The sequence below is a fragment of the Phytophthora infestans genome, genomic scaffold (genome assembly GCF_000142945.1).
Source record: "Phytophthora infestans T30-4 supercont1.5 genomic scaffold, whole genome shotgun sequence".
In the NCBI taxonomy this organism is placed as follows: domain Eukaryota; phylum Oomycota; class Peronosporomycetes; order Peronosporales; family Peronosporaceae; genus Phytophthora; species Phytophthora infestans.
In genome coordinates, this window is record NW_003303754.1 from 1,593,749 (window position 1) to 1,607,105 (window position 13,357).

Consider the following 13,357-nt stretch of genomic DNA (forward strand, 5'->3'; position numbering starts at 1 on the left):
AGTAGCCATCCCTTCTCACCCCAATCGGGTCGTGACCATTAACGTCAATAGGTTGAAACGTTTCCAAGGGCGATGGAGTCGACCGTTCCCTTCTGAAGTACCCGAGGGAGTCCAGTCGAGTCCGGGTGTAGACGACGACGGACCTCTATCAGAAGAGGACCTCCCCTCTACTAGCTTCGTAGAGAGACTCCTGATTGGAGGGGAAGAGACGGCCCTGACCGGAGTTCCTTGCTCTGTGATCGACATAATCGCCCGACGCAAAAAGAACCGTGAAGAGCAGTTCCTGGTGTTGTTAGCTACCTACGAGACTCTTTGGAGACCACGAAACACACTAGTGCCCACCTACGCTGCTCTGATCAAGGCGTTCGAAGAAACCCGTCGTCGGGAGGGAGACCTACCAGAACTACGTCGCAGCGCGCGGTTGGAAGACGCTAACGCCGCCGTTGACGAAGAAGAGCTACTCTTCTAGGGAGGGGGAATCGTGGCGGGTCGACCCAATGAGCCAGAGTAAACTCACGACCCCGCCTCCCTCGAAAGTGTCCTGAAGAACACTTCTTACGACTTTGTATATTTTTGGATTCTACTTCACAAGTGGCTGATCTCCTACATACCAAAAAGAAAAACAATCTTACCGCGATCTCAAGAAAAAGAAACGAAAACAACAAGTGGGGACGAATCGTGGTGAAAAACAAAAAGAAACTTAAAAAGGAAGACTATGCCAGTACTCTTACTCTCATCCAGTGAGGAACGGTTCTGGAATGGTACGAATCAATAACTTCTCGACGGCCTCTCGTTAGGCTGTTTTGTCGGACTTTTTAGCCGGCGAACTAGGAGCTGAATGAACACCCGGCGAACTCGACTTCCGAGGTGCTGACGGGGACCGCGAGGCCGAGCGTCCCTTAGGGGGCACTGCCTTCTTCAAGGAAGGACCCGAACGCGACCGCTTACGCGTACCGTCCAGCGACGCTGGAGCTGACGGAGGAGTCGGCGTTTTGCCGTTGATCGGTTTGTCGGGGGTGACTTTACTCCCCTTCGAGTGCGAAGGTGATCGTGCTTTGCCCCGCCGGTACTCCCTACTCTTCTTGATGGTTGAGGACTTCGTCGGAGACTTCGACCGAGACGCAGGACGCTCCTCAGAACGTGACCGACGGGACTTCTTGTGCACTGGGGACTTCGATCGTGACCGTAAAGGAGAAACAGAACGTTCTGACGAAGCAGCGCGCGCTTTGAGTTTGCCTTTAGCGCGTGAAGATGAAGAGGACCGCTTGAGCGACGAACTTAATCGAGGCTTCTTCAGGGAGGAAGAACTGCGAGACGGGGAACGGGAATGCTTCGCGCGCTCTTTCGCCCTCCGAGACTTGTGAGGAAGCTGTAGACGCTTGTTGGGAGGCTCGTCGTCCTCCGAACTTTCGTCGGAACTAGAAGAAAGGCGCAGCGTCTTCTTAACGGGGCGGAGTTCTTCAGAGTCGCTCTCGGCTTCATCCTCCTCGTAAGCCGACTCTTCCTCACTCGCTTCCTCCCAAATCGCCGTGTAAGTGCCGTCCGTACGCTCATACGCCGCATATTCCGCCGAGTCAGCTTCAGACGCATCTAAAGGGGTTACCTTGGGTGTTCGAAGAGCTCCTTTCTCCCGTTCGCGCGAAAGCCTGGCCGTCATCTTCTGAAGACGCGACCAGTGACTAAGCGCATACCAGACTCCCTTCGAACGATCCCCTACCCAATGAGGTTCATGATCCTCCTTCGACTTAATGTCCAGCAGAACGAGGGCCAACGCCCGATCCGTGAGCTGACTGTCGGGCTTCGAACTATTTGGGTCCAGGGCTCCGGTATGCTCCAACAACTCCGGGATGGTCGTGAAACCTCCCTCGTCGATCCGGAACGGCTTGAGAGCGTTCTTCACTTTGTCGTGAGTACGCTTCTGAGTCGCGCGAGTACAGCTTAGACAAGTTGTCGATGACGGGGCCATTGTAGGACTTGGCGTCTGGGGCGTTCCGACCAGGCTGTCCTCCCATCCACATAAGGCGACGACGGTGCGCGCAGCTCTCGAATAGACGAAGGAAGCCGAAGTAGCCCCAGGTCTCGATACAAATGCTCAGGAACCAGACGCGTGCGACTACTGCCGCCATCTTAGCCTTGCGCCGCTGGGTCTGCGCGTTGGAGGTCCTCAACGGGACGTTCGCCTGCCAATCCCAGAACTTGGAACGGTTCTCGTTCCAGAAGCGCCAGTGAGAAGCGTGCACATGCGGGTACTCTTGCGGGTTGTACCACAAGTGCGAGCCCGGCCACGGATACGCCAGCTGGTACGGTTCCTGACCTAACTCGGCCGCCTCGTAATAAACCCGTTTCAGATCATCGACCACGGGAGAAGGAGTCGTGTCGGATAAATTGAAGGGTAACGCGAACGAAGACCACGGGTGACTCGGACGCTTCTTGCCGGATCGAGGGCTCTCCGTGATCGTCTTCTTCTTAGTCGAGCCAGTGCTGACACTCTTGAGCGGAAAGCGACCATCTTGCGTGAAGCGGGGGTGCCGAGGCGGCTTCCCGCGAGTCGGTTGCCGAGGCGGCCTGAGCATGATAACTACCGGCCCCGTCAGAGCGTCCGAAGCCTTCCCCGTGTCGTCCAAGATCGCGGCGGCGACGTCGTCCAGAAGCTCGAGGCCGATGGAGCTAGCGTTTGCGGCCAGGACGTCTCGCATGAGGATCCAGAAGCGCTCGTCGGCCGGAGTGTCATCGGAAGAGGAGCCGTCGGAGTCTGAAGACTCCACGTTCCAGACGGCCTTGAGACGACGCGTGGCTGTTCCGCGCGAGGTGCCCATACTGGGGTGGTGAAAAGAGAGGGCGCCGAGGGTGTGTCGGAAGTCGAGGCAAAATTGCCAAATGAGCATGAAAACTGACCGTCGGTGCCTGGACCTCCGGCCCTGTCTCTCTCGAGGCTCCTGTGATAACTGTATAGTGGGTGCAAGAGAGACTCCTGAAAAGGGCGAGGAATCGGAGTTCTCCTTTCCCAGCTACTGGACTTGACAGATGGGTGGCGACTAAGAAGGATGGAGGTCGAATGACGTCGAGAAGAGTCGCCAGGGGAGTACTCAGTTTCTTATTTGCCGAGTGTACTCCCGTCTAAATGGAGCCCCATACTAGTGTCTTCTACGAGTATGCCCGCTGGGAGCTGTGGCCCGTGTACGTAGGGGCTGTAACGGTCTGGGTCCTAACGACTTCTCTACGTAACGTTACCTGGGAGTTCTTGGTCCAAGTGTGGCGTGTGATCAAGTTGAACTGCGATATTTTGGGGCGACTGTGCGTCGTTATACAGAGACGTGCTTCAGGCAAACGAACTTCGTCAACTTCGGGGAGCTACCTACGCGTATGGAGTGTGGAGCGCGCTATTTGCTGTGCCCCCTATTGTTCTACTCAAAGGAGAAGAGAAGTATGGTCGTTATGGACGGATGTTGCGGAGTTGGTGGATCGCCTGCAAGGTGACATTCTCCGACTACATCCCCGAAGTCCTCCTCCGTACAAGAGATTCGAGCATACGCTATTGGTACGCTTTCTGGGACGCTCTCAAGGCCACGTGGATGCGCCTGTACGCGGTGGGAGAAGCCACCTGCTGGATAGTACTACTATGCCTGTCTCTACTGCTGTACATCCCAGTCAACGCCTTCGATCTGGTGGAGTTCGTACTCCTGGGACCAGTGGGTGTTGGGACTGTACTATTGCTCCTACTAGCTACCAACTACTGCCTCGAGTGGACCGGCTGGAGTCTCGCCGACACTCTTGTCGTGGTGGTCGCTGGTGTGGTATCTCACGCTTGTCGTCAATACGACGAGGGGAGCCCCCTCCGATCTGTCTCCCCTAAGGTACTGGTCGAACTAGCATTGACGAGTACCCGCCACAACGCTTATCAACGAAGTATGGCCGAGGCTCGGAACATCGAACGTCTGCGGGTCGACGACGATGTCGAGGTGCTATATGACTTTCAAGCCGCCGACCCTAACTACGTTGAGGACAGCTCCGAGGCCTACCACGAAGCGTTCCAACCTCCCCTGTCTGAAGAAGTTGCTAACGACGGAGTCTATAGTACTAGCGTGAGAGATGTACGCAGAGGAACCGTTCGCCGAGGACGACGAACGACAAGTCGGGGAGGATGTCCCGTACCCGGGAACGGAGGGTCATTCCAGGAGCTCTGCCTCCCGTCGGGATGACCCGAGACCTTGGAATCACTCCTCGCCCCGCCGTCCCGTCAGGGTGGTTCCCGTTGAACTCAACCTCGCACGTACCCTTGACCGAGCCCGTTAGGGTGGTACTATAAGGGGACCCCTGAACGCCGGAGTCTTGGCGTCGGGGACCAAAAGCACCTCTCGACATCAAGCCCTTTCCCAGAGGCTCTCCGTTGTCCCACGAAGGCCGACAACAAACGAAGTGAATCCTTCCTTTTTTATGTAGTGTAGTGTATGTAAGGTCGAGAAGGTGTTAGGCCTCTCTTCCGGTTAGCTCTCAGTCTTATATTTCCCTCCTTCTACTCAAGAGGAAGCCAAGCCAATCAACAAACTTTTATTTTCAACTCTCTAGTGTTCCTATCTACCGTTCCTGCAGCCACTGAACAAGACCGTACTCCCTGAACAGCCGCGGACTACCCGACCCTTGAAGGAAGAGGAGGTATACGACACAGTGTATGGACGAAACACCTCATCGAGCGTTTCGGTTACTGATCAGTAATGATGTTTGCCCTGACTACGTGAAACGTAGTTTAAAAAAATGAATTTAATCAAAAGAGGAGAAGTCTCCATTTGCCAATTCACTTTTTTATGGACTGTAAGCTTAGATCGAACTCCAATTTCCAGTTTTCCAGGTTCAATAAACATCAAAAGGGTCATCGATCGCCTAATAGTCCCCACTGAATCCTTGTGATGCCCTCATTTGCCATCCTTCAGTGTCAAGAGGGCTTTCAAGGCCTCTTTCTCTTTTCCAGTCAGCTCTTTGACAGCATTGCCGGCTTGTTTCACTTCTTTGACGGAGGCTTTCGATAACTTCTACGGTGCTTCGGCGGCATCCGATCTCTTGATGACATCAACGATGCTGCCTAAACCTCGATCTTCTTCATCGGTCATCGCGTCATCATCTTCCGGGCCTGCGACTCGAAGAAACCTCTTCTGGGAAGCAGTATTGGTCATTTCGCTGGCTGCGAAGTCGGGAGAGACCTTCGACAAGAGCTGAGAGTCATCGGCATTCGTGAATGCTGCGACGACACTGCAGCGAGCTAAAACGGCGACAACAAGAACAATGTAGAATGTACTGCGCATGATTCTGACGGGTCCAGGAAGGGACTTGTGGTGTTGAGGGCGAAAAGTCAAGTGACTGCTGGTGATCTTTCGTTTGGCCACTGGTCCGGTGGTTAATACACGAACATTGAGGGTTCCTCGTGATGAAGTCACGATGGGGACGTACGGTTACAATAACCGTCGGGTACAGTAAACAAGAAAGCACTGGAGAAACCATAAGCAAACAGTTTACTTTAAGAAAGTGAGGACTACGCCCAGCTGAGGTGAAGGGGGTGAAAACGAGTGCAATTTAAAACGGAGAAGACCAACCGAGGCGAGCAGATGACATGGCCGTGGGGCATTTGCGCAGGCAGGCTCAGCGCCGACCTTTCAGTAAAGCCGATTATATCTCTCTCAAGGGGAAGATAATCTTTTCGTTGCAGGAGCGCAGCGACTTGTCCGCTGCACGTCCGCCCGTTAAGTAGTTTCGGTTTTTTGCTATCTAAACAACTGTGTTGCTGTCTACACAGCTTGAAAGAAAACAATGGTCAAGCTCTATTCGTTTAGGACATATGAGCTCTTCTTGTTCAATCGGAAACTATCTACAGTATTTATGTTACATACGATTTGGCGGCTCAGCCTGTTAGAAATCCACTCAGATAACTTACATGTATTTTAACAGCACCATTATAGTCATTATTTTAGTCGAGGATTGTTTTTGTATGGAGCGTAAGTAAAACTTGACGGTACATAACTCGGCCAGACTAACATGTAAGCACCTTCTCTTTTATAGCACTCGAATATTAAAAATAACATGCGATATTTAATATAGTAAATACTAAAATACATGTAGCTAAATGATGCGCTGGATAGCCTTGTGCAAATCTGCATATGTACACTGTGAGCCAGCTTTGGCTGATTATTGGGATTTGAAGGTCATCTACGGAGTGTCCGTTGCAAAGCGCCCGTGCAGAAACCAACAAAGCAAAGCGTAACATCGCTGTGAAAAGAATTATGACCACTTTAACGACAGCGTTGCCACAAATAAATTCCAAATGAATTTTAGAAAACGTCCAGCATTGTGGCTCAAGTGTGGCTGGTTACTTATACGTGTAAAGGAGGACATCCAAGTTTTGATTAAATATGGCATCTTTGGCGTACTCGTCACAAAGGCCACAATGGTGACTAAGGGAAGATGTATATGTTTCCGATTCGTATTGAATTAAATACGTAAAGATTTATATCAGTACGTCAGATGACAACATCGGGAGTTCTCATTGTGACGATACAAAGTAACGATGGGGACTGAAAATATACCGGTATACAGTACGATGGCAGTAATCTCGAAAACACTGGACACACAGTAAACACACAATTCAGCATACACTGTAATTCATCTCTTGCGTATCCACACTTATAATAATTTTGAGGAGCCAGTGCAGAAAACTAAGAAATCGTTGGGAAAGAAAAAAAATGAGCAAATAATAGAGATAGTACATCGACTCACCCATTTTAATGCGTATCTTGTGACTCAATGACTCACAAACAGTCGTGGCGATTGCGGATTCATATTCAATCGTGCGAGTAACCCTTTTCGCGACTCTCCTTTCTATGTCATTCAAGGTCAAGTAACTTAATACGAAAAGGCGCAAAATTCACCTAGAAAAACTACCTTAAACTCTACCTATCTCCGTGGGGACTGTAAGTTGTGCCTCATTATTCGTCGGGAGTCTTGGAGGGCAACGAGATGAAGGGCGAATTTTGTGCCGCTTTACAATTTCACGGAACTCTTTTAAAGTTTATGTCAATTGGCTAATATTCAGTAATGACACGACTAGTCAGCAGTAAGAAGGGGTACAATGAACCTTTTTGAGTAATACACAGTGGTAATAGATTCAAAAAATTTATTCGTGGAGCAATGCCTAAAAAAATGGAACCCAGTATTTACGACTGGTTCCCCGTTTTTTGGAGGCATTGCTTGTCGATGAGCCACGAAAAAACCGGCCAACTGCTTTACGGGATTCCGAGTCTCTTAAAAAGCGATAATCATTTGGAACTGTGCGTGTCACTTACTGTCGGTTTCCGAGGCCAACGTAAGGAGTAGCGTTAAGCTCGAACATGCGAAAGGAGACGACAATATCGCTCGCCTGCTGATCTTGGGACCAAAGGAGGCAACTATACACGCCTCCAGGCTTTTATCGAAGGCAGAGATTATGCACAGTTCGAGGGCCTGATCCAATGTGGTGACCCGCTTGTATGAGAGAAGTAAACTAAATTGTCGTGTTCATACTATTTCATATTCATACTACCTCATATGTAAAACAGAGTATTGACTGTTTGCAATAAAGTTTCTAAATAGTAAAATATATATTAAAAAATAGTCAGATTATGAGTCCGAGCCGATATGGTTCCGGGCTGGTTCGGAAAGTACGTTCCAATAGGACCATAAAAAACTAACAACGTAACGATGTGTCTCCGCCTCCTGTTTTGACCCCCCCCCCCACTTGTTACTTAAAAATGCGACGGGATAATAGCAAAGCGTAATGAATGAAGCGCTCGATGGCGCCAGAAGCAGAGACGCGTACCAGCCACGGCTGGGAGGACATCCAAGCCAGATTTGGCCTATCGCTAAGAATACTTCTTTCCGATTATACGGATGTCAAAAGCAAAATACCACCGTCAACACTGCAGCACATCGCTCAAGTACATTTGCACGGAACTCAGCAGCCGATGGTGAAGAAATTAGCCTGAGTGTGATCGGCTGTGGTGGAGATGCTGCTTCGGGGACAACGCGTTGAACACGTAGAAGCTCCAGCAACCCGCGATACTGTACACGCCGCACATGTTTGTAGTCTTTACGGATCTAACGATGTTTTAAATGTTGTATGGAGCTGCACGAAGCGCAACAGTCAATAGTAGCGGAGCTGGGGAAGTGAGGGCCACCGTGATGGAGAGACTGCGTTGGCTGGTGCAAACGTAGAAGCACCCCAAGGTGCTGTATACACCGAACAAATGTGTGCTCACTATGGATCTAACAAAACTTTATATGCTGTATGCAGCTACACGAAGTATGACAGTCGAAGGTGCGTGTAGCAGCTGCACGCCGCACGTCAGCTGAAGTAGACCCAGCTGTCGGCGTGAGGATGTATACATAATAGATGTTCGTGGCTCGGATCGTAAAAAAACACGAAGCTGGTGAAGTGTGGTATTGACGCTCACGCTTACATCCGACCAAAATTGAAGTTAACGCTATCCCACGTTTTGCTAAGCGATTGCGAAGAGATAACGTTCAATGCTCACGAATTGGTTAAAATGTTAATTTACAACAGCTGTATATGATTGGTCGAATTCACGACAAAAAATACCCGTCTGGTTAAAAATTAAAAACTTTCACACTAAAATGCTGAGTTACCTGCGGGCAAAAGTCAGTGCCTGGCCCAATGGACCAGTCCACACTGAACAACTTCGGTTTTAGTTTTTCCGATTCCGTTTTATTACGTATGATGGACAGGTGCTCACACTTTTGCAAACTTTTTTTAGTTTACATTTGTTTTGTTTTGTTTTTCTTTAATCTATTGCACTTTTGTCCCCAGGATTTGGTTTGAGATTGCTGGCTTGGGGTCTCTTTCGTCGTCGATGCAACGTGGCAACAATGCGAGCTGCTGTAGTAGCTTGTTCAGCGAGGATGAAAACAGTACCTTATATTCTGGCGGATCAAACAGTGTGGGTGATAATACGGACGGGCACCACCACGAGTGCCAGCCAGGTGACAGAGATTGCCTTTCCGAACGTGGAGGTACTAATACAACTGAGCGTGGAGGTCGGAGTAGACGCGCCGGGGGTAGATGACGTGGTGAGACTGAAGAGAAGAAGTGCAAGCGGGGAAGGTTTGGTGCATTGACGAGGTATTGTTACTGATCCAAGCTTGGAAGTAGGCGTAGCTTTAGCAGTTCCCCGTAAGCCATACGACGCAGGGTACCGCTGCGGCGGTTTATGAGGCCTATAGTTTGCGTTTGCTTTATCTTAAGGTCGAGCAAACCGGGTCTGCTGTGAAGAGCACAACTTCCTTTCATGCTCGTCTGGAAAACGCCCCGTCCTGTCCTGAGGGTGGTCTAGCCGTCAACGAGCCTACGTTCCGCCTGCGCTCTAGGCGTGCTGTTAGGAAAAGGATGTCATCTCTGAAATCTCCCTATCCGCTGACAAGCGATCACAGCAATGGATCGTTGGTAGACATCACCGGAAAAGAGGGGCGGTTGGAAATGTCTAGTGCAGAACTGTTATGGGTTTTACTGGAAGACGAGTGAGTCTTGATCGGCTTGCGTAGTTGCAGCAAAATGAAAGACTAAATTGAATAGAATGTCTTTAGTTGGGCAGAGTGAGAGCAAGCAGGCACGAGATGCTATTGCCTAGTGCCTAGAAATGAAACCTGTGAGATGAAGCTACAGGAGCTGCGAAACTACTGGAGTAATTGCGATCGAGCTGCCATGCGACTGCGTGGAGCAGCTTGCCAGAACTTGTGACCTTGAAGGGCAATGCCCTTCACACTCCCTTCTTTAGAATAGCAGTAGTCCGGGTAGTTGCAACTGGTCGAGATACTCCCGAATAAGTTTTTAACCTCTCCGAGATTGGACAGAGGGTCCCGAAAGAGAGCTATCAATCTACTTTATCTTGTACTGTTGAATGTCTTTGCGATTTCGGTGTCCTGTTTCCGCCTGTACGAGGTGACCTGTCGAACTATCAGCGACGAGGACCGCTGGAACTCGTTGTCGACGGCTCGGATCGGGGTCGGAGTAATAGCGACGTAGCAAGGAGACATGGAATTCGGGAAAAAGACGTAGACCATCAGGAAGTTCTAGCCGATAGCGATCGGGGCCAGTGACCGCCTCAATTAGGTATGGTCCAATAAATCGGAATGCAAATCTGGGCTTCCCCGCTGATCCAGTGTGTGAAATATCGAGATTTTTGGTGTCGAGTAAAACTTTATCGTCAATGGCAAAACTAGTGGCGGGGCGATTGCGGTCGTAGTTGCGGTGCCAAGAACGCTGAGCTGCCGCCATAGAATCCTGTGCTTCGACTAAAGTCGCCTTATGTACTTCAAGGAAGGTAGCGGCAGGCGGTAAAACGTCGGCAGCCGTAGTGACCACCAAGTTGCCAACCGAACGCGGCAAATACCCCAGATCCGCGACAAGCGGTGCCAATCCAGTGGTGGAATGAATACGCGAATTGTACGCAAATTCAGCCATAGGAAGATAGGCTTCCCAATCCGTCTGGTGAGGATCGAGAAAGTGTCGGAGATACTCGATAATAAACTTGTTCGTCACTTCCGATTGCCTATTGATCGACGGTCGAAACGCAGGACTCAAATGAAGTTCAGACCCTTGGAGCTTCATTAAACTGGTCCAAAACTTCGATGTGAATTTAGCATCTCGATCCGAAACAATTGAGCCAGGGAGACCGTGTAAGCGTTGATAAGACGAACAGAAAAGTGTAGCAGTATCAAGAGCGGAGGCTCTAGTTGAAGTCGGCGTAAAATGGGCCCGTTTTGTTAGTCGATCGACGATCACCATCATAGCATCGTGGCCAGCTGATGTCGTCGGTAGGCTCACCATGAAATCCATGCTAATTTCCTGCCATCGTAACGAGGGTACATCCAGAGGCCGCAAAAGCCCATGTGCTTTACCACGAGTTCTTCGAGCGCTGATATGATTCACAGCTAGCCACATACTTGCAAACAGTTTTTATCATATTGGGCCACTAATACTTTGCTGCCATGTAAATGTTAGTCTTATGATAACCAGGGTGACCTCGGGACGCAACATCGTGCTCCTCAAAAAGCAGTCGATTGCGTAGCGACGCGCTGGCGGGGTTGCACAGCCGACGAGGTGCTCCGACAAATGGCTGAAAGTAAAGCAATCCAGCGTCGACGTGAAAATGACGTAATTCGGAGGAAAGCTCAGGTTGGTCTGTTGATAGCCGCTTCAGAATGGGGCCAATTAATGAGTCCGTAGCACATAATCGGCGACACTCGTCGAGGATAGAGACTTGTCCCTCACGCTGTAGTACGAAAAGCGAGTTGGGCTCAATCGCGAGCTCCGGCTTCGTCAAAGACTCCAACAATGCTGATAAACTAATCGCTCGAGCAGTCCCATCATTCCAGACGGGCTTCCTAGAAATCATATCCGCTACAGTATTTGAGCTGCCTTCAATTCACTTAAACATTGGCTGGAAGAGCGCAAGCTCATTGAGCCACCGCGTCAATCTCTGAGAGCACGTTAGCTGCTGGAGAATAGTGGCAATCGTGTGATGATCGGTGTTAATGTAAAAAGGTCGATCAATCAAATAACCTTTTCAAAGTCGCATCGCGTGCAAGGCTGCCAGAAGCTCCTTCTCACGTGTTAAATAAATTAATTTTGCACGAGACAGCTTCCATCCACCGTACGCAATAATTTGCTCGGCACCATTCTCGTCACGCTGAAACAAGTATCCGCCAGCTGCAAAGTCCGATGCGTCCATACTAACATGAAATGGGCGCGAAGAATCTGGATGTGCCAATATCGGAGGTGATGTTAAACGTGTCTTAAGAGAATCGAACGCTGCCCTGTGAGCCTCTGTAAACTCAACCTTGTCGTTCTTGGCTTTGGCTTTGGTTAATTCTGTAAGTGGAGCCACTAATGTCGCGAAGCCGGGACAAAATCGCAACACGTAGACACACGTACCCAAAAATGACTGAAGTTGATGCTTCGTACGAGGCGCCGGCCAGTCCGCGATGATGCTGCACTTTGTAGGATCCATTCGAACGCCATCTTTTCCAATGAAGTCACCGAGACAAGGTATTCCTGCCGCACAAAAAGTGCATTTAGAAAGTTTGATGTACAGATTCTGATCGACGCAGCGCTGAAACACCTTCTCCAACGCCATTAGATGCTCGACCACGGACTCGGAAGCAGTGAACACACAAAAAAAGTAAGTCTGGCAGAAGGCCTGCTGATCACTAAAAATGGATTGCACGAGCCTATTGAAGCACGATGGACTACTTGACACGCCCATAGGTGTGACCAAGTACTCGTAGAGGCCATCGGGTGTGGAAAACACTGTGTACGGAATAGAGTCGGTGCGCAGTCGAACTTGGTAGAATCCTCAAAGGAGATCCATAGCCGAGAAGAGCTGAGCTCCAGCTATAGCTCGGTAAATTTCCTCCTTACGAGGTATGGGGTTAGCGGGCACGCGCATTTTTGCATTAAGCCCCCGAAAGTCATGGACAATACGCCATTCTCCCGAGCTCTTCCGGACGCAAAATGTGGGTGAGCAGTAGGGCGAAGCTGATTTGCGGATAATCTTTGCTGTTAGCATTTCCTTCGTCCACAGTCGAATTGCTTCTCACTGGGCTGCAGATAATGGAAATTGTTTCCTGTGGACAGGAGTGTCGTCCGTCAGCTCAATACTTGCCTCCATTAGACCTTCACGCACTGGAGGCACGGATGGCAATTCCTCACCAAATAACTGCGAGCGGAACTTGCAAAGCAGAGGGTACGCTGGAGATGTCTTCAATACTTCCCGGCGAGGTCTTCTTTCGATGCAGGTTCGTTTGCGTTGATAAAAAGACAGAACTCGTTGTCAGTGGCGCGAAGTAGTGCGTTCAGGTGTCTTGTCGAGACCACGCACGTAGCCCCATACACAGACGGATAGTTATGGGTGCTGTAGTACTGTAAGATATCGAGGGCGCGAGTAGTGTAAGACGCAAATCCGGGAATTAGGCACTTGAGACGGACCACCTTTTGCGGGAATTATTAACTTCTTGCCGCCACCAATGCGGATGCAGACAGGTGTGATGTAGTTCGTTACGCGTAGCCCGAGTTTCTCGACGAGCTGAGGCGTGACCGCGTTAAATGAAGCACCACAGTCGATAAAAGTAGAAACAGCCTTGGACCGAATGACGGCTGGCTGTTCCAGAAAACCATAAATTTCGTGCTTAGGTCTACTGTATGTGGGATTGTCGCGACTGTAAACAAAAAGAGCCGGTGGCTTCACACAAACAGATGGACTGGAGGACGGTGTAGCTGAACGCACGGACAGTGTATGGTCGCCACTGTCGGAGTCGTGCT

General features: G+C 50.1%; 1 protein-coding gene across 1 annotated transcript; it reads right to left on the reverse strand.

Annotated features, from left to right (window-relative positions):
* Positions 1 to 5,027: 5,027 nt before the first annotated feature.
* On the reverse strand, positions 5,028 to 5,297 carry PITG_04153 (secreted RxLR effector peptide protein, putative; the record flags this gene model as incomplete). Its single annotated transcript, XM_002905808.1, has 1 exon — positions 5,028 to 5,297. One exon carries the CDS (start codon positions 5,295 to 5,297, stop codon positions 5,028 to 5,030), a length of 270 nt encoding a protein of 89 aa, XP_002905854.1.
* Between the last annotated feature and the right edge of the window lie 8,060 nt (positions 5,298 to 13,357).